This window comes from Physeter macrocephalus, unplaced genomic scaffold (genome assembly GCF_002837175.3).
Source record: "Physeter macrocephalus isolate SW-GA unplaced genomic scaffold, ASM283717v5 random_166, whole genome shotgun sequence".
Lineage (NCBI taxonomy): Eukaryota > Metazoa > Chordata > Mammalia > Artiodactyla > Physeteridae > Physeter > Physeter macrocephalus.
In genome coordinates, this window is record NW_021145466.1 from 28,121 (window position 1) to 48,679 (window position 20,559).

The window sequence follows — 20,559 nt, forward strand, 5'->3', positions numbered from 1 at the left end:
GCCCCCACAGCGCGCCGGGTCCCAAAGAGGCGTGGACCTAGCCCATGACTGCGACTCCCGCACGGCCAGCGCTGATCTGCACAGCGGCTTCCCGGCTACTGTGCGAAATAGGAGCCGAGGCCCGGTCCGACCGCCTTGGGAGTCGCGCCTCCACCCGGCCCTGGGTCCCGACGCCTTCCTAGCAGCTTCACTGCCCTCTGGCCTCAAGTCAGCCGCCGCGCTCTGTCGTATCAGGCGGGCCAGTTCTCCCGATTTCCCGGCTCACCCTCCCGTACCGGACCCCTGCGAAGCGCGGGCAGCAGGCGTCTACAAAGCATTTTATTAAACAGGAAGGAGCGGGTGGGAGAGCCAGCAGGACGCCCCTTCACTCCGCGTAGGTAGCATCGTCGTTGCTGTCGCTGTAGGCGGAGGAGGAGAGCTCCTCGCGGGGTGTGCAGACCGGGCACCGCTGCCGCATGTCGTTCCAGCACGACCGGCAGTACACCGCCTCGCAATCCGGCGTAGGGCACACGTAGGACTCGGGCGTCTCGGGTGCCTGGCACACCACGCATCGCCTGCGCAGCCAGGGGCGCAAGAGGGGCAGGCAGCGGCGGTGCAGGATGTCCGCCAGGTGGCGGCGCTGTTGGGAGGCAAGGGGGGTTTAGAGCCTGTTAGCGCTTCTTGTCTCAAGTCTCAAGGCCTGACTATGCCCACATGTTGGAGGAAGCTGGATTGGGCAAAGAAGACCCCTGGAGGGCGAGGGTGCTATGCAAGTGGGTCCTAGAGAGCCTCCCTCACTCCGTGATGGAGAGTGGGAGGATGAAGCCTCGATTCTCTCCCAGCCAGTAACAGCAACTACCATCATCACGTTACCATAAATCGCCTTATTTGATTCTCACCGTGGGGCTGAGAAGTGAGTAGGGCAGATAAGACTATCACTATTGTGTTCCCCCTCACTTTACAGATGAGAAAGATGAATCTCATAAATGTTAAGTGACTTTCCCAAAGGCACAGACTGAACAATCAAACCTGCCTGGACGCAGGTACCCTGATTCCAAATCACAAGCCTGGCTCATTATGCTCCCTCCCTCTCCCACCCTCTCTCCGCACAATTGCCAGGAATTCTCAGGCCACCTTACCAGATGCTCTTTGCTCAAGAAACTCCCGGGGGGGACTTCCCTGGTGGTCCAGTGGTTAAGACTCCGCGCCTCTGACACAGGGGGCCCAGGTTTGATCTCTTGTCAGGGAACTAGATCCCACATGCCACAACTAAGAGCCTGCGTGCCGCAACTAAAAGATCCCGCATGCCGCAAAGAAAATCCCGCAGGCAGCAATGGAGATTCTGCGTGCCGCAACTAAGACCCGGCGCAGCCAAATAAATAAATAAATATTTAAAAAAAAGGAACTCCAGGGGTTGGGACTTCCCTGGTGGTCCAGTGGCTAAGACTCCGTGCTCCCAACGCAGGGGGCCCAGGTTCAATCCCTGGTCAGGGAATTAGATCCCAAATGCCTCAACTAAAGATCCTGCATGCTGCAACGAAGATCCTGTGTGCCTCAACTAAGACCCGGCGCAGCCAAATAAATAAATAAACCTTTTTAAAAAAAGAAAGAAAGAAACTCCAGGGGCTCCACTGCCTGCCAAACAAAGGCAGAACTCCTGGGCTTGGCCTTCTGAGCCTTCCACAGTCTGGTCTCTTTCTAGCCTCTGCTCCAACTTATCCCTCCCTGAACTTTGCATCTTCTGTGCCAGTTTCTCCTTAGACTAGCTCTGGCACTTGGCATTCCCTTTGTACTCTGAGTCTTTGCACATTCTGTTCCCTTAGCTTGGAATGAATGCCCTTCACATTTCCATCTACCCATCAAAATCCAGTTAACTCCATGATCTGGTCATGGAATCATAGTATGTTCATTTTCAGTGAGTTTCTTAGGAGGCTGGATCAAGATGGTGGAATAGAAGGACATGGAGCTCACCTCCTCCTGTAGTATGTTCATTTTTTTCATCAGACATTCATTCAGCCTCTACTGTGTGTCATGGGAGTTGGGGGATCTAGGCACTGGAGGAAAAAGTTAAGCAAACACAGTCTCTCACTTTTTTTTTTTTTTTTTTTTTTTTGCGTTACACGGGCCTCTCACTGTGTGGCCTCTCCCGTTGTGGAGCACAGGCTGTGGCTGCGGACGCGCAGGCTCAGCGGCCATGGCTCACGGGCCCAGCCGCGCCACGGCATGTGGGATCTTCCCGGACTGGGGCACGAACCCGTATCCCCTGCATCGGCAGGCGGACTCTCAACCACTGCGCCACCAGGGAAGCCCCAGTCTCTCACTTTCATGAGCTTTGTTAGGGCTGATTAAATAAGAGTGACTGCCACTGGCTTTTTAAATACTATTGGGCACTGTACCAAGAAACTGTAAGTAAATTAACTCAATTCAAACAATAACCATGTAAGGCAGATATTGTTGTTATCATCTCTTTTTCAGGCAAGAAAACTGATGCTTGGAGAGATGATCACTTGCCTAGGATCACACAGTGACAACTAACACGCGTATAGAACTTGCTATGTGCCTGCACCGTGACAGTGAAACTCATTTAATCCTTACTACAACTAGATGGAGTAATTAACTCCATTTTACAGAAGGGAAAAACCAAGACTCAGCATTTAAGTGTGTTCAAGATCACACAATTGTCATAGTAATAAGGAGAGGAGCCAGGATTCAAACCCAGGCTCTCTGGCACCAGAGCCCCACACCTGACCACCACTCTATTACTGATCTCTAGTGAGCAGGCCTTACAGATCTGTCCAAACTCCCCATTCTTCAGAGGAAAAACTGAGGTCCAGTGAAGACCATGGCCAAGGTCACACAGCTTAATGAGGGAGTGTGGACTGGAGCCTGGTTCTTCTGACGGTGTGCTCTTTCTGTACACCGCATGGCCCCTTCATGAAGCCTTCCTGACCCCCAGCCCACCTGCTTCCCCTCATCCACCAATCTCCCACCCCACCCACCTATGGAACTGCACTGAGGTTCTGGTCTGAAGCCCTCTCAGAAGAACTTGTGGCTTTGCCTTGGGTCCCTCGTTTCTGATGAACCCTCTTGCTCTCCTTTGACCTGATGGTATCAAATCTGATTCCCCTTTTCTGCCTGCTTCCCAATGGTCCACTTAGGATCTCACGCTGGGCTGAATCCTGGGGCACAGAGATGGACACAGCCTTGACCTCCAGGAGCTGAATGACCAGGGCCCTTGGCATGCATCCCATCAGAACTCACTGAGCATCAGTAGACCTGGGGCCTTGGTGGGGGCTGGGTGGACTGAGGGGAGATGCCCCTCCCCCTCAGTTCTCAGACCCAGCCAGGGGCACAGGCCTGGACTTACGGAAGCCCTCTGCTCTCGCGCCCGCCTCACGATGGTGGCCCTCCTCAGTTGGGTGAAGGCTGCTCTCTTCCTCAGGAGCTCGTTGTAGAGGAAAAGGATCCGCTTCTTCTCACGCTGGGGCCAGGGAGACAGTACAGAGGAGGAAGACATTCCCCAAAGATGGGGCTTGTGGCGGAGCTGGGCTCAGGCTTGTGTGTGGGTGCATGCAGGGGTGGAGAGGGCGGGGCGAGGCGCACCTTGGGGAAGTAGAAGGCTACGATGACCCTCCGGAGCCGGTAGCCGAAAGCTTGGAGCAGGCAGAGACACACTAGCAGGCTGCTTGGTAGTGCAGCCCTCAAATAGGCCCTGGTACTCAGGGGCACGGGCTGGGGCAGGCAGGCTGGCAGAGGAGGCAGGCCTGTCAGGGGTCTGGCCAGGACCGGCCGCGGCTCTGGGTTGAATTCCCCATGCCAGTGGGGTGTGGGTTAAATCTCTGATTACCCTGTTCTCCTCCTGCCTGCCCCTCACCCTGCAGAGCTGTGTTGTCGGTATTATAGCCACTAGGCCCATGAAGCTATTTGCTCAACTTGGCACAGATGTAGAAATTTTCCATCACGGCAGAAAGTTCTGTTGAACAGCACTGCTCCAGAGGGCTGGGACCATCTGGCCCCAAAGCCCCAGGCCTCAGACTCCTCTGACCCAAGTCTGTCATCCTCCAACTCTTCAAGCCTGACCTGATGTTCCCTAGTTTAATTTCTCCAATGCAAGCACGCCAACCCCCATCTCGCCACAGCCAAGGCCCAGTCCCCCAACTCTTTGTCTTGGAGAGACCCTGGCCCTCCCAGCCCTCAATTCCTCTGATCCAAACTTTCAGCATCACTCACGCATGTTGTTGGATTCCACCACCGTCTCCGAGGAGGTGTTCAGGGCCCCGATGGTATTCCGAAGAAGCCGGGCAAGCATGGAGTCTCCCCCGACTTTCACCTCCAGTTTATGACTGCCTGAAGCCAGGATAGGGGACGCGGTGTGTGTGGGGCGGGGAGTCAGGAAAGAGTTGGGGTTAAGGGGATGGGGCAGGTTGGGGACTGGACGTAGGGGAGAGGTCAAGGCATACAAATACTTCTCAGCTGCACGGGACTTTCCATCCCGTCACTGACTACTAACTCCTCCTTTTGGTAGTTATAAAGGGGGGTGGAAACAGAGGCCCCCAGTGATAGCTGTCAGGTTGCAGGGCTGATATTTGACCCTAAGGAGGACAGGGAGGGGCCGAGATGCAGAAGGAGGTGACGAAACTGGAAGAATTGGGGAGGGGTGGCTGCACAAGGGTGGGAGTTCTCCAGGGGGGTGTCTCTTGGGCCTGGAGCCTGGAGTCGGGACTGGGCTCACTGCGGAAGGAGTACTGCACGAAGGAGTGGTGGCGGATGGTGTCGAAGATGGAGTAGAGAGCCCAGTCCAGGCCACACAGCAGTAGTAGCAGCAGCACCACGGGCAGTGTCTCCATGAGCTCCCTTACCTGCCCAGGGAGCAGGAGGGGCAGAACAGGGCAGCGCCTTTGGCCCTGGCATGGAGTCCCCTGTGACGCCTTTGCCCTCCCCCCATGCAGATCCCCGCCTCTAGTAGGATCCAGGGACCTGCCCTCCGTGCCATCCTCACCACATTTCTCATTTCTGAGGCCTGGATAGCGGGGTCCCAGGGGAAGATGACGGTTTTCTTCTCAGCTCTGCGGAGCGGCAGCAGAGTCTGCTTGCCCTGGAAAAAAGGTCCACACGGTGAGAGCGCTGGGCGCCCTCTCCCTTTCCCCTCTGCCCTCCTGGAGCGTGAAGCCACACAGGGCGCAGCGCAGGGCACCCTTGGGCGGGGCTGCGCCCACTCACCAGCTTCTTCCTGCGTTCATCGATCTGACAGAAGTAGGTGCTGATGTAGATGTTGTCGAAGCGGATGTCCCCGTTATAGCTGTCCATATAGGAGAAGCACCTGTGGACAAGGGTGTCTCCATTGCCTCCAGGTTCACCCACCCCCGACCATGGGCTTCCCTGGCGCACAGTGTCAGCTGGCCACCCAGCATGCACTGAGCACCATCTGCGTCCTAGGAGAAGAAGGCTCTGCCCTGCTCTCCAGCGGTCCACGGTCCAGTGAAAGACATGCACAGACACACTGATGAGACATAACAGAGGTGAGGAGGGGAGGGAGCGTCGTGTAAGTGCATGCGTGTGCCTGGGAGGTAGGGGAAGGTTTCCCAGGCATGAAACTTTCAGGATGAATATCAAGCAGAAGAAACAGCAGGAGCAAAGGAATGGAGACAAGGAAACCCCTCGAGGCTGCAGAAACCACCTGATCCATTGACTCCCACGTTCACCTCTCAAGTCCCTGCCTCTTGGCCGAGCCCTCAAAACATCTCCCGGAGGTCACTTCAAGCAAAACTCGTCTCAAGCATCATTTCCCTTCTCCTCTGACACACCCTTGAGTACGGCGATGTTTTCCGTGTGTGCGTGTGTGTGCCCGTGCAAATGTAATTCTCCTCTGTGTATCTCCCAAAGTCCCACATAGTGATTCAGTTTCCTGAGGAAAAAATGTTAATTGTTGGAAATGTGTTTAAAACTGTATAAGTACATTAAGTAAGCTCTGTAAACTGTGAAACATAAGTTCCAATGCTGTTGGTTCTGGGACCCTGTAAAAATCCACATCTTTGCCTTTAGAAGTAACTATAAATGCAAAGAAAGACTGTGGGCGCCCCCTTGTGGAGAGACCTAGCGCTGTTGGGCCTGGGCCTCCTGAGTCTGGTCTCCACCCCTCAGCCAGCTCAGCCCCTTCAGTGAGTGACCTCACCCAGGTTGAAAACCTGGAAGTGGCTTTTGACTCTGTGCCTCCTTCCTTCCCTCCCCAAGCTGGCTCTGAGACCTGCTGCACCTTCCCTCTACCTCCCTCCATCTCAGGCCAACTTCCTGCCACACCCCACTCCACTCAGGCTCTCTAATCTCTGACCCACCTTGGCCTCCCTGCCTCCAGGCTGTTCCAGTCCACCCTGCAACCTTGCAACTGGGGGGCAGTTCAGGGCCCTCCTGCAGGGATTTCCAGACTGTTCTGGCCCTGCCCAATTCAGCCCAGTCCTCAACCCCAGCCTCTGCCTTCCACATCCCACAAATGCCAGATTCCTGGTCCAAGAGAACACCTTTCCTCTTCTTGACCGTAGCTCCCCATCTGCAGCCTTTTGACTCCCAGTTATGGCCCTTGCAGGGGCCCCTCCTCAGCTCCCATACCAGTCCCGAGAGCCAGTCCATAGTACAGCCCTTGAACCATCTCTGTTTTGTGGATGCCTCGCCTGCCTCCCCTAGACCCTGAGCTTCTTGAAGGCAGGAAGATGGCTCATTGATCTTTGTCCTCCCACAGGGCCCTGGGCACACACATAACCACTCACCTGCAGTCACTCTAAGCCCCACAAACGGGGGCAGACAGAGCAGGCGCCCCTGTGGCCGCCCTTGCCCAGTCCCTGCCCCTCTCAGGCACTTGGGGGTGGAGACAGGAAATAGAGGGTCCAGAGGTCAGCAGGGAAGCCGAGTGAGGCTCAGGGCAGCCCAGCTGGACGCCAGGCTGGGTGGGGTTGAGAACTTCGGTCCAAATGGAGGGAAAGTAGCAGCCAACGCAGCAGGCAGGAGAAAATGAAAGCAGAGTTGGACGATAAAAATGGCACAAAGTCAGAGCCAAGGGGAATATGAAGGGCAAGAAAAAAAAATCAAAAGTCAAAGCTAAAAGTGGAAAAAAAAAAAAAAAGTCAGCGTTGGGATAAAGGCCGGAAGGAGGTAGATAAATGAAGACGGTCGCCCTTTTAAGGTGGTGGGAACACGGGTAACGTTTCTTCTGACAAAATGTCCACGTTTCCTTTACCTTTGGCTAAACAGCGATCCCAGCTTTATAAAAAGGCAAAGTTAAAGGCACAGGAACGTTCACATTCAGAGTCGGAGGAGGGCCCTGCAGCTCCGTTCTTAGGGCCTCCCTCAGGGCAGGACTCCAAACCAGAGCGGAGGAAGGGGCATCTGGGTGGAGGTTCAGGACTCACGCGTGGAGGACGAGCAGGAAGGTGCAGGAGAACAGCGCGTGCAGCAGCCCCAGGACCCACTCGAGCTGGGCTTCCTGGCGTCTCACGTAGTCCCGCACCTCGGTGCTCACGTGTTCCCAGCTCACGTTGAGGCCCAGCACGCCAGCCCGCTTCTCTTCCTGGTGGACGGCCCGGGTGCCGACTCAGAGGCCCAGACCCAGCCTCCCAGCCTCTCTGTGGCTTCTCTCCCCTGATGCCCCACTCCTGTCGCCGGCTCTTCCCAGGACCTTTAGGAGTTGCCGCTGCCCTCTGTTCGTGGCCCTCCTTGACACAGTCTTGCACCTGTACGAGCTGACACCTCCTCACACCTGGCCGACCACCCACCCAGAGTCAGGCCCCTGCATGCCGCGGGCTCGGCACCCTCCCTCACAGCCAGCCGCCTCCCTCCCGTGCCCTTCTCCCATTCTCTATCTCCCCCCTCCCTCACATTGCCCCTCTCCTACCTTGAGGTTAATAGTGGCTGAAAATTCCCCCTCCAGGCTGTGAATAGACTGGTTAAGGGAGTCATAGGTCTGCCCAAAGTTGCCTTCCACCGGGATGCGACTACGGCACCAAACTTCCATCACTGGCGGACAGGGGGGCCAGGTTAGGGGCCTCCCTGGGCCTGGCCTCCAGTCCTCCCTTCCCGTGATTCTCTTCATGGTGCTCTTTTGTCTCTCTGCCCATGACTTACTTTCTTTCTTTCTTTCTTTCTTTTTTTTTTTTCCTGCGCTCTGTGGCTTGTGGAATCTTAGTTCTCCGACCAGGGATCGAACCTGGGTCCTCGTCGGTGGGAGTGCGGAGCCCTAACCACTGAAAGTCCCTGCCCATGACTTTCTACCGCCCTGGGTCTTTCCCCTCTTCACTCTCCTTGAATTCTTTCCCCCATTTTTTTCACCTGTCTATAACCATACCAAACACTAATTATGATAGCCAATACTTAATAGAGCGATTCCTCTGTGGGCCAGCTCTGTTACCTGCTTTACATGTATTATCCCCTTAAATCCTCAAAACCCCCTAATGGCATGAGTACTATCATGCCCACCTTTCAGATGAAGAGACGAAGCTGAGAGCCTGGCTGTAAACTCACCTGAGTCAGAAAACTGGTCAGTTGGAAGGGCTGGACCCTGAGGATGCTGTGTCCTCAGAGCCGAAAGCCTCCCCTCCTGAAGGCCTTCCTGCCCTACACCTACCCAGTGGTCCCCAAGGACTCAGATCTCTAGCCCTGGTGCTCCCCACCCTCCTGCCACTATGCTGACCCTTGACAATGCCACAGAAGAACTTGAACTTCATGGGCAGGCAGAGCAGGTGGTTGAGCAGTGGGACCCAGATGCGTCGAATGCACTCTCTGTGCTTTTGGTCAAACCAGCGGCGGCAGGTTATCATGGCCTTGTTCACCACATCTGCGGGAAGGGGCAATGGGGGTCTGAGGTCCCCACACCCTGACCCGGCAGCCCTCCCCGCCCTTCCCCGCCCAGGGATCCCCCTCACGGGAGCAACGCAGCTTGGTCTTCAGCTCATACATCTTCTGTGTAGAGAGGCGGTGTCTGAAGGCTGAGGCGCGGAGGGTCTCTCTGCCTGGGGCTGTCTCCTCCGAGCCCTCGGCATCCTCGGGCGCGTATCCACTCTCACTGTTCACCTGGGCATCCAGTTCCTCAAAGGAGTTGGTGATGTTCTGAGTCTTGGCTTTCAATGACTCTTTGCTGCTCTGGGGTCGGAGGGAGGAAAGGGGTCAGGCATGCGAGCTTAGAGCTTCTGCTGCCGGACAGCCTGTTCTTCCCCTGTTAGCCAAGCTCTGGGCTCTTACCTCGAGCCTATAGGGAGCCTAGGCCCAGAGATGGCCTCTCGCCTCAAACAGTCCACTGTTCGGAGTGCTTGGGAGCCCTCTCTCCTCCCCAGGTGCCTCTGCTCCGCTTACGTCCCAGGCTCCCAGCTCCTCCCGAGGCCTCCCATCCCAGGTCCTCCTTAGTCAAGGAAGGGTTCCCCGGGTCCTTGGACTTCACCCCTCATCACTAACCTCTCAGGCGACTGTGCCATCTCAGTGTCCCCGACTCCCAAGCCCCTCAGCCCTTCTCTCCCCAACTCCTCAACTTTCCAATTCGTCTAATCTCCAGTACCCAATTCCCTCATCCCCTGATCCTCAAAGTATCCAAACTCCCCAAGGCCAGGGCCCCCAGTTTCCTGACATTCTAGCTCATCTGCGCAGAGTACCACCTACTCAGGTGTTTGGAAGTGTGTGTGTGTGGTGTGTCCCGGTGGCTGGGGGCGGGGGCTCTCCTGGCATTGAGTGTCCAGGGACCGGGGCACATCCTGCAATGTTTGGGAACAGTTCTGCCAAAAAATGCCAGTACCGCCCCCATTGGGAAACTGTAAGTCCAGGATCCCAGCTCAGGTCATCTAGGCCCTGCGGGGAGAGGGACCCCTAGGCCCTGCCTGTGTAGGGTCCTGACCAGCAGGTCCTTGAACACTGCCCGCAGGGGGGCTGTGGAGACACGCCAGGCCGAGCGGGTGTTGTTGATCTGCAGCTCCACAGTGCAGCCGAGCGATGCTATCACCTCATTGAGGTTGTGCCGCAGGTTGGCCACTGGTCCTGGGGGAAGATGCCCTGGTAGATTATCTCCCTCTAGAGCCAATTAACTTTCTTCAGCCCATCCCCAGCTCCTGCTCTGCGGGCAGTGACCACCTTCTAGAACTGTACACTGATGGGGCTCAGAAGCTGGTGAGAGGTCATCTCATTCAACCCCTGATTTTTTTCTCTGTGTAAACTAAGGTGGCCCAGAGATGTGGAGGAGCTCTCTCAGGGACACACAGCAAGTAGGAACAGCTGGGATTAGACCCCCCACTCTTTCTCCTTCACCAGCCCTGGCTCTCAATGGATGGCCCACCCAGGGTCACTGCTTCAGTGTCACTAACTGGTACCCAGGGGCACACACTCACCCTCATAGATGGCAGCCAAGGCGTATCCCAGCACAAAGAGCCGGCCCTCCTTGCCCAGCATCTTGGGTACTAGCAGGAGGCTGGCGCAGCGGATGTGAGGGGAGGTCCCCCAGCCTATGGCCCCCAAGCCTGTCAGGAGAGCCCAGGAGGTGGCGAGGCAGTCAGGACACTAAACCACCAGGTTTAGCAGAGCACGCACCCCACCCCCCGCCACCCCAACTCCCTTCTAGAACCATCACCGTACTGCCCTTGTCCCATTTACACTGACTCTGATAGGCCTTCTAGGCCACTCATGCATTCATTCATTGGAGAGCCATTTACAGAGTTCGACTGTGTGGCAGCCTGTGGAAGGGCTTGGAGAGATGGCTAGAGATTGAAAAGCCACGGTTGGTGATTGACTTGGTGCGTGTATGAGTGTGTGGGTTTGTGTTAGGGAAGGGGGCCAACACTTCCCTTTTCCAGGCTGGATTCACAGTAACCCTAGGTACTGAGGGAGCAGAGAGAGCAAGAGAAAAATTCTGGAAACAGGCACTCGTGCTCAGAGCAGTCAGAAGAGAGGTCACAGCCACCTCAATATTCCCCGTGCTCTGACACCTACAGCACTCACCATCTCGGTCCCTAATTTTAGCCCTTAATCGTGTACCTCCCGGTATGTTTTAGCAGTTTCACATGTGTCTCCCTGTGGTCTCTGCAGGGAGACAGTGAGCTCCTTGAAGCTCATAATCCAGGGAGAGAGACAGACGGGTAAACAAATGACTGCAACACCAAGTGCTAAGTGCACAGGGAGGTGCTTATAAAGAGCTGTGGGAGCCAAGGAGGGAACGGGTATTTCTGCGGGGGCGGGTGGGGCTGGGAAGGCTGGACAAAGGAGGTGATGTGTCAGCTGGGCCTGGAAGATGAGTAAGTGTTGTTAGGCATTCTAGGCCAAAGGAACAGCATAAACTGGTCAGGGAACCTAGAAGATTTCCTGTGTGGATAGAGTGTTCTCCCAAGGATCGCCAAAGCAAATCCCAAGTCCTGACTCTTCCCTCCATCTGCACTGCCCTCGTAGGGCCCCCAGCGTCTCTCACTGGGACTAACTAGTCCCCTACTTCCTCTTTTGCTAACCTAAACTTCAATTTTCACAAGGCAGCCAGAGGGATCCTGTAAAAATGTAAATCCGATCATGTCCCTTTTCCGCTTGAAACCATGCAATGACTTTCCATCTCACTTGGGAACAAATCCAGACTCTCCTAACACGGTCTACCGACTCTCGTGATCTGGCCCCTGCCTACCTTCTGAAGTGATCTCATGCTACTCAGCCCTTCGCCCACCATGTCCGCCCACGCTGGCCTATTGCTGTTCCTAGAACTTGCCAAGCTCATTCCTCCTCTCAGGTCTTTGCCCTCACTGTTCGCCCTGCCAGGAGCACTCGTCCTCCTAGTCTTCACCTGGCCGGCTCCACCAGCCTTTTGGCCTTTTGGCCAAGACTCAAGCTGAGGACGATAGTGGACAAATAGTTGTCCTACATTCTGAGGATGATTGCTGACCAAGCGTTGCTCTACATTCTCAAGGGAGCTCCATGGAGCTTACTGATCCCAGTCTGGCCTTTACCAAAAGAGCAAAACTGGTTTTTCACGCCTCTACCCCAACCAGTCTATACAAAAACAAGACCAGATATCTGAGTTTTCTGGACATAGAGAGAAGTGGTTAGAGTAGGCAGACATGGGAGGAGAGTCTGAGGAGAGGATGGGTGTTCACTTCCTCATGCCCAGTGACAGACTCCAAGAGAACCCTTCTGAAGCTGGTGCTGCAAGAAGGGGAACCCGGCTCATCCCTCCCAGCTGGATGCCCGCTGAGCTGCAGAGCCTGGCAGGGCCACCCCAGGGCTGTCACCGGAGCACAGAGAGGGAGGAGAGTTCACGGACGTGCTCAGCAGGGCCTCCCGGGAGTGTCAGGGAAACATGAACATGGAGAGTGGTACTTGCTTCTCATCATGACAGGGGAGAGGGCAGTTGCAAGGGGCTCTGCTTTCCCAGTTTGGCAGGGCAAGGATGTGTGCATTTCCTCTGGGAAAAGCAGATGTGTGGAGGGCAGCAGGCCTCAAGCCATCCCTCTGGGATGGGGACCCTCTGCCTGCTTGGGTGGAGGCATCCAAAAGTAAGAGGCTGCAGGTGGCCTGTAGGAGCTACAGGGAGCTTCATTCGAAGTCAGTCAAAGAGAACTCTGCCCTCAGCAGGAAACTGGGCACTGTGCGGTCCACACAGAGCCTCCAGCGGGACCATGAATGGGCCCCCTGAGACAGCCAGGATGTGAGCACTCGCCGCACAGAGGCGGTGGAATTCAAACAGTATCGATGACTTCAGACTTTTGTCCCTTTTCCTCTAATTCTTCTAATCCCCTTTCTGACATCAGAAGAGCCAGAAGGGGAAGGAAGTGGAGAAAAACAGTGAGTGAGCAGGCCATGCCCCCTTCTCCACCGCGGGACCTCACGCCAGCGATCAGGCCTGAGCTGCGGGGCAAGGGGGCAGTAAGGAGGGAAGATGTTTGAGAATGGACGTGAGATTGAAATCTTGACGTAGACTGGATTGGACCTCTTAAACCCTAAAAACAGTCACAATTACTGAAGCAGGACTAGGTCTTCTAGATTAAAATCACCAGAAAGCTAAGGGTCTGTGTGAGAGGTCATCAGTGGGAGAAAGGTTGGAATACAGTGGTCAGGGAAAAAGTAGTTTCCTGTTGGGATCCCATAGAGGTAGATCATTCAGTGAACCGTCCGAGCCCCTTGCCTGGGACAGTGTTAGGAAGGGACACGTGCTGTCGCTCTGACCAAAGATGTGTGGGGGAAGTTGGCTGGGGGGTTCCGGGAAGTTTTCTTTGTTCTTATAAGAGACATGAGGAAGGAATATTCTGCTCTTTGACACTCCTGTATGAGGATGTGATGCCTGGATTTGCTGCAGCCGTTTCATGACCCGAAGAGGAATGATCTATAGACCAAAGATGGCAGAGAAAAAAGTCAAAAGGAAGCTGGGTCTTGGTGGGTTTACTGAGCTGCTGAATCATCCAAACTCCAAAACCACTCTACCTTGAAACTTGTTATATGAGATGATAAACTCCCTCTATGGTTAAACCACTTTTAGGTGGGTTTTCTGTTCTTGCGGTCCAACACCTCCTGATACGAGGTCTCCATTCAAATGTCACCTTCTCTGAGAAGCCTTCCCTGACTATTCACGTTAGCTTCCAATCCCTTTCTATCACATCCCCCTGGTTTACTTTTTTCATACCGCTTGTCACCATCAGAAATGCTCTTGTTTATTTCTTGTTCATGTGTTGTCTAACTCTCCCCACTAGAATGTAAACTTGAAAGAGAACGTAAACTCTGAAAGAGCTGGTTGTGTGGGTGTGGGGTTGGGGAGGGGGGAAGTAGTTGAAGGGAATTAAGAGGTACAAAATTCCAGCTGTGTAATAAATAAGTCACAGGGGTATAATATATAGCATAAAGAATTTGGTCAATATCCCTATTGACCAAAATATGGCCAATATTTTATAATAACTTTAAATGGAGTATAATCTATAAAGATATTGAATCAATATGCTGTACACCTGAAACTAATGTAACATTGTAAATTAACTGTACTTCAATTAAAATAAGAACATGGCCAATAATGTTGTAGTAACTTTGTACGAGGACAGATGGTTCCTAGACTTATCGTGGTGATCATTTCATAATGTCTGCAAATGTCAAATCACTGTGTAGTACACCTGAAACTAACATAATATTGTACATCAACTATATGTCAATTAGAAAAAAAAGAAATCATCATAAAAAAAGAAATCATTAGATTTATATTGTAGCTGTCACTGCACATGTATATATACAAGTATGCACTATATATTACAATATATGTATGTGTATGTAATATGTGTTATATATATTATAAGCTCTAAGAGTGTAAAAATTTTTTTTAAAAAGTGCTGGGTACTTGTCAACCTTGTCCACTGCTGAATCCTTAGCAAGTGCTCAGTTAGTGCTAAATGAATGAATGAGTGAATGAATTGAATTTATCAGGAGCAGCAGGAAACAAGACCAGAGAGGTCAGGAGAGATGGGGATTATGAATGGTCGTGGGGTTTGGACCATATCATGGGAGTAATAGGGAGTCCCTCAGATTGGGGAGACTCTAGTGGGCAAGGACTGTGTCTTCTTCTGTAGCCTGGGGGCCTCTTCCCTCCTCTCAAAGGCCAAGACAAGGCTGAGGCTACAAGGGACACTTGGGAACAGAAGGAACAAGTGCAGACTCCTTCCTGGGCACCCAGGCCTGGGCTGTGTCCCTGTCCTTAGCCCGACACTAACCCACCAAGCTGTACAACGTCACCATCTTCTGATCTTCATAGATGTTCATAGGGTTCACCAGGAGCTGAAAGAGACCTAAGGATACAGGGTCAAGCCAAAGGTCAAAAGATGGGCGCCACCCCTGACGTCTGCTCTGTACTCACCTATGGCCAGGAGCCCCCCGGTGCCTGCCCCCAGCAGGAAAGCACTGACCGGAAACTCGCCCCGTTGGCGCCACAGGAATCGGCTACAGGAGACGGGCAGCCCCCAGCTCAGGAACCTCTGCACCGCTGAAGGGTCGAAGAGTTTAGCCCAGCAAGGCCAACATACTACTCTTCCGGCTGGGGTGTGGTTCATTAGGATTAGGGGCTTGCAGTGGGGTAAAGGCTGGGGGAATCTGGATGAGGGTGGCAGGAATTTGGGGGATCCTGAAGGAGGATGAGGGACGCTGGGGAAGTGGGGCAGACATGAGCGAGAGAAGAAGACAGGGCTAGGCCGGAGGAGGGCACTGGATGAGGGGGTGGAGGCTGAGGGATCCCAAAGTGGGGGAAGGGGCTGGGGTCCTGGAGGAGAGATTGGGTGAGAGGAGTGGGGGCTGGGAGTCGCTGGGAGTCACTGGGAAGGGTCGGGGTCTCTGGTGACTGACTCACTGGTGTGGGGTAGTTTCTTTTTTTTGCCCTTTTGCTCCATTCTTATGAGGTCTGATGGCCATAAGTGTGCTCTGGATGAACCCTCTCTCATCCCAGAAGTCTCCTCGAAGATGTCCTTGGACGAGAGGTTCTGCTTCTGTCTCCACCGTGTCACCCACAGCCTGTCTGGTGTCTGTGTCCTTTAATCCTTCTGCTGTGAAATGTGGAGATTACAGACCTACCTATCCCTTTGCAACTGGATAAAGAATTCCAAGATACAGCAAAAGCCCTCCGGAACCTTAGAATTCGGTGAGAAATTCTAGGGCCTTTCAGAGCCACAGAACCTGGTGGGCATCTCCTGGAGACAGGGAAACGTTTAGTCTCCGCAGCCATGCCCAAAGTCATGAAGGATGCTGTGCACCCCTTGGGGGCAGAGGAGCCGAGCATGGCGCGGGCCGTGGTCCGCAGCACGGGGGGCTTTATCCTGGGCTTGTCCTTGGCCACAGCCTATGGGCTCATGGAGCTGCTGGTGGAAGGGCACAGCCCCTGGGGCTGCCTGGTGGGCACCCTCACTTTGGCCGCTTTCCTTAGTCTGGGCATGGGATTCTCCAGCCAGGTCCGAGTCACCGTCCTCCTGTTGCTGCCCCAGGCCTTCTCCAGTGAGCTTGGCACCCAGTGGAAGGGGTGGGCCCTGGGGCAGGGGCTGGGGCAGGAGGGATCTTGAGGGAGAGGGCGGTTGAGGGAAATACTCTCAAGGCTTCTATAAGGCACTTGTACGGTATATGCCGCCATGTGCCAGGCTGGGGCCCTGGTTCTGAGGGAGCTCTCTCCCCAGAGCAGGGCCGGACACTGCTATTGGTGGCTGCCTTTGGGTTGGTACTGCAAGGGCCTTGTGCCAACACCCTGCGCAACTTCACCCGAGCCAGCGAGGCTGTGGCCTGTGGGGCAGAACTGGCCCTGAACCAGACCGCCGAAGTGCTGGAGAGGGCCAGGCAGCCCCTCGTCAGTAAGGCCGCCCGTCTCCACGGACCCCCAAGTTTCCCCTCATCCTGCACATTCTACAGTCCTCTGGCTTCATTCCTCTCCATTGGTCCTGGGCCCTAACCTCAAAGCACCCTGTTAGACCCCTGACCCTCGCTCTCTGGCCTGCTCCACTGCCAGCTGAACTATTTCCCAGACCCAAGCATCCAGGCTGCCCATTTCCCGAGTGGCAGGCCCCCTCCACTCCCTACTCCAGGGCAATGGTGAGAACCAGCCCCCAGAGGAGGAGATCCGACAGTACCCCTGCCCCCGCCTCTCAGGTGCCCTGAACAAGATTAAAGCCATTGCCCAGAAGGCCAAGGAGGTGGCTGACCGGGTCCGAAAGTTCTTCCGGTCAATCATGGATGGCGTGAAGCACATAGGTCAGTACATTAGCATGTCTGTTTTTTTTTGGGGGGGGGGATCAAAATTCACCCAGTCTCTGCACCCTCACCCCCCGTCCAGGACTTTTTGGGCACCGCCTGGGTGTTGACTAGTTCCCACTGGATATAGCACAGCCAGGCCCCTGACCATGAGCCTCTCCATCTCTGGGTGCTGTCCTGGTATTCCCCACCCACCCCCCGAGAAGGTGCTGCAGGACTCCTGGGTGCCAGCCCCGCAGCCATCCCCAGCCAGGGCCCTGCGGAACGTGTGGTATTGGCTCCTTCACATTGGCGACGTGTGCAACGCGGAGCTGGGCAACCCTTACTTGAAGTGTGCTCGGGTCTTCGATGACGCCAAGGACAGCTGCATGCAGGTCATACCACAAGCCTACCACCTGTGTTATGTGCTCATGCCCTTCAAGCTGATGCTCTGTGGACTTGCCAGTGGTGAGAGAGCCAGGGGCTCGCTGGCAGGATTGGGGGCCCGGCAAATGTAGGGGTCAGGTGGGAGGGTGGGCCCAGGGGCCCAATGGGGTGCAATAAATACGGGACCAATAAGGATGATGCACCCTTTGTGGCATTGGGGAGGCAGATAGGGAGGAACCAATGTGGAGGATGGGGTAATAAGGAGAAGCCAAAATGTTTTGAGGGCTTCCCTGGTGGCGCAGTGGTTGAGAGTCCGCCTGCCGATGCAGGGGACGCGGGTTCGTGCCCCGGTCCGGGAGGATCCCACGTGCCGCGGAGCGGCTGGGCCCGTGAGCCATGGCCACTGAGCTGAGCCTGCGCGTCCGGAGCCTGTGCTCCGCGACGGGAGAGGCCACAACAGTGAGAGGCCCGCGTACCGCAAAAAAAACCAACCAAACAAAAATGTTTTGAGCCAGGGTGGAGGCTAGCAGGAAAAGTGAAAAGTCAGGGGGCCCTGTGAGAGCAAGGTCCCTGGAGGTGGGAGAGGCAGCCTGTGTCTCTCTGCCCCTGCTGACACTCGGTCTCGGCTCTCAGTGGTCCAGGTTTTCTGCATCATCCCCGGGTACATCCAAACCTTCCTGCGCGAGAGCATCGTCACCCGTGAGTGATCCCCTCATGGCCCTCCTGCATGCGGTGCTCCTGAGAGGCCTCCCTCCCTCATCCCAGGATGTGCCAGGCCAGGAGTGCTCCCAGACCATGAATGAAAATGCAGGAAAGGACGTCAAGAGGTTACCCAGGCCAGTGTCCATGCCGTACAGATTAGGAAATTGGGGCCCAGGGAAGAGGAGGTGCTTCCTCAAAGCCTGACTTGAGAGCAGGAGCTGGGGAGAGAAGCAGGGTCCCCTGCCCCCGCAGCAGGTCATTGAGATGTTCATTGTGGAGACGTAAGGCTGGTGCTAAGCACGCAGCGGCAGTGGCACAGACTGTGGAGACTTTGTCCCCTCCTCAGTCCACTGTAGGTCCCAACACTGGGGGTTCCCGGCTGGCCTGTGAGCCGTGGGACCCCTGGGCTGACCAGGCCCCTCCTGAGTGCAGCCCCACTCCGTCCTAACTCTCCTTGCGTGCCTCTCCCCTCGACCCGCGGACCTCAGCCGTGAGGAGGCTGATTAACCAGGTGCGTCAGGAGTTTGAGTTCAACATGACAGCCACCCACCACTTCTCTGTGGATCTCAATGCCTCTCGGAGCCTGTCCCAGGTAGCTCTGGACCTCCACGAAGTCGTCAGCATGAAGCTGTACCGCGTCCGAGAGGCCTTGGCTCTGATGGGCTACACCACGCCTCTGCTGCTCATGCTTCTCTGCCTCCAGTGAGGGGATGGAGGACGGGTGTGAGGGCGGAGAGCTAGGGTTGCCGGGGGGGCCAGCCCATGCCCATGGCATCCTGGGAGGCTGGAGTTTGGAGGCAGGGGTGGGGGTGGGGGAGGGTGCCCTGCCCTGGGGGGGTCTGGTCGGGGGGTGCTGAGGGGCCTCACGTGTGCCCCACCAGAGCCCTGTGTTACCGGTACCGCTACCTGAACTGGGACGATTTCGACAACTTCTACATCACCAGCCGATTCCTGCGCATGGATGCCGTCCGCTCCCTGGCCGGACTGCCCACGGTGCTGCCGCTTAGTGCCCCTGAGGCCAGACACTACATCCAGCCGGGTGAGGGCCCTGAGGACCCGGAGACAGGGACCCTTAAGGGAGGCCAGGGATTCCCCCCAACCCTACCGCCCTGCCCAGAAGTGCCGTGCACAGGCCGGGCTCAGGGCGGGACAAGAGGTAGGGGAGACAGGCCAGAGCTGAAGGAAATTTCCAACTGGGGGGAGACACGACCCTGTCTTTGGGGAGCCCTCAGTCTGAAAGGGGAAAGTAGGGTCCCTCAGAGCACGCAGACAGAGAGAGAAGGGGAAGATGATGCTTCTGGGAGCGCCCTGGACGTCGGGACAGAGGGAAGGATGGGTGGGGAGTGGATACAGAGCAAGGGAAGTGAAGTTGGGTAGGCTTTCGGTGGGGGGCAGGGTGGCGAGCAGGAAGTGTGCCTGTGCTGATATGGAGGTGATGCAGCTGGGCAGGGGTGGGCAGTGCTGTCTGTGAAGTGGGGGGCCAGGTAAGGGTATCAAGGATGCCTCAGGAGGGAGGATTCCTAGAGACTGGAAATAGGCCACCAGGCCCAGGTGGAGATACTAGGCCTGCACCTCTAGCCACGGAGCCCCTGCCAACCAAGAGTGCTTCCCACCTTTGCCCAGGGGTCCTCACAGCTTCAGCATCTTCCAGATGAGCAGAGAGGCTCCAGCTTGATCAGGGGCAGGAGCCGCCTCCAGGAGGGAGATCTCTGTAGGAGCTGGGTTCTGGTGGGTGGGAAAATTGGGAAGCATCCTCCTGACCAGCTCTCCCCTACCCAGGCTCCATCTTCTTGTCCCAGTGGGAGCAGATTTTTTACATCCTGGCAACCTTCCACCTTATCCGGCACCTCCTCCTCGTTTTCTTCCTGGTCTTCTTGGACTATGCCATCTTCTGGGTCCTGGACCTGGCCCGGTACCAGCTGCAGGGGGAGATCGTGGCCCGCAGTGAGCGCCTGAACCTCTTTAGCTTCCTCAGTCCTGGGGGATTGATTGCCTGAATGTCCCCATGTCACTCATACTTACCAGCCCCTGACATTGCCACTCCTCCAGCTCTATCCTCTGCCTGGTAACCCCTGTGCCCAGTTCAAGATTATACCATAACAGAATAGCTAAAAACACAAGCTCTAAAGTCAGACCGGCCTGGGTTCAAATCTCAGTAGTGTCCTTTACCAGATGGTGACCTTGAGCAACCTTGCTGAACCTGCCAGACCTTCAGTTTCCTCATCTGAACCATGGCACTATCATGGTAGCAACCTCTCTGGGTGGCTCTAAGGAGTAAATGAGACCACATGTGCTAAGTGGCTGGTGGACCTTTGATTGAGTGTGTGCCACAAACCACAGAATAGAATTAATCTAATCCTGTATACCAGAGGCCCAACAGAAAAAGTTAAAAAAAAAATACCCAGAACATGGGACTTCCTGGTGGCACAGTGGTTGAGAGTCCGCCTGCCAATGCAGGGGACATGAGTTCGAGCCCTGGTCCGGGAAGATCCATATGCCGTGGAGCAACTAAACCTGTGCGCCACAACTACTGAGCCCGTGTGTCACAACTACTGAAGCCCGCGCGCCTAGAGCCCGTGCTCCACAACAAAGAGAAGCCACTGCAATGAGAAGCCCATGCACCGCAATGAAGAGTAGCCCCCGCTCGCCGCAACTAGAGAAAGCCCTGCACGCAGCAACGAAGACCCATTGCAGCCAAAAAACAAAAAAACAAAAAAACCCAAAACAATCCATAAAACACTTAGTTCAGTACCTGCTACACAGTCAATGCTGAGCAAATGCTTCATTTCTTTCTTTTTTTTTTTTTTTTTTTTT

General features: G+C 55.2%; 2 protein-coding genes across 2 annotated transcripts in view; one reads left to right on the forward strand and one right to left on the reverse strand.

Moving 5' to 3' along the window:
* Positions 1-114: 114 nt before the first annotated feature.
* DCST1 (DC-STAMP domain containing 1) lies at positions 115-15,641 on the reverse strand. The gene is given in 17 exon segments (XM_007108894.3): positions 115-619; positions 3,347-3,460; positions 3,583-3,725; positions 4,210-4,326; positions 4,712-4,838; positions 4,979-5,074; positions 5,200-5,299; positions 7,380-7,537; positions 7,862-7,983; positions 8,657-8,800; positions 8,889-9,105; positions 9,848-9,987; positions 10,335-10,463; positions 14,667-14,741; positions 14,810-14,935; positions 15,296-15,314; positions 15,316-15,641. Coding segments are annotated over 17 exon segments (2,124 nt in total). The 5' UTR covers positions 15,358-15,641; the 3' UTR covers positions 115-364.
* A 24-nt stretch (positions 15,642-15,665) lies between these two features.
* DCST2 (DC-STAMP domain containing 2) overlaps positions 15,666-20,559 on the forward strand; it is an 11,854-nt gene continuing 6,960 nt past the window's right edge. Inside the window, exons 1-8 of the mRNA XM_007108895.4 lie at positions 15,666-15,933; positions 16,110-16,280; positions 16,576-16,677; positions 16,927-17,124; positions 17,677-17,742; positions 18,234-18,447; positions 18,627-18,784; positions 19,525-19,689. Coding sequence (XP_007108957.2) covers positions 15,666-15,933; positions 16,110-16,280; positions 16,576-16,677; positions 16,927-17,124; positions 17,677-17,742; positions 18,234-18,447; positions 18,627-18,784; positions 19,525-19,689 — 1,342 coding nt within the window. The remainder of the gene's footprint in view (positions 15,934-16,109; positions 16,281-16,575; positions 16,678-16,926; positions 17,125-17,676; positions 17,743-18,233; positions 18,448-18,626; positions 18,785-19,524; positions 19,690-20,559) is intronic.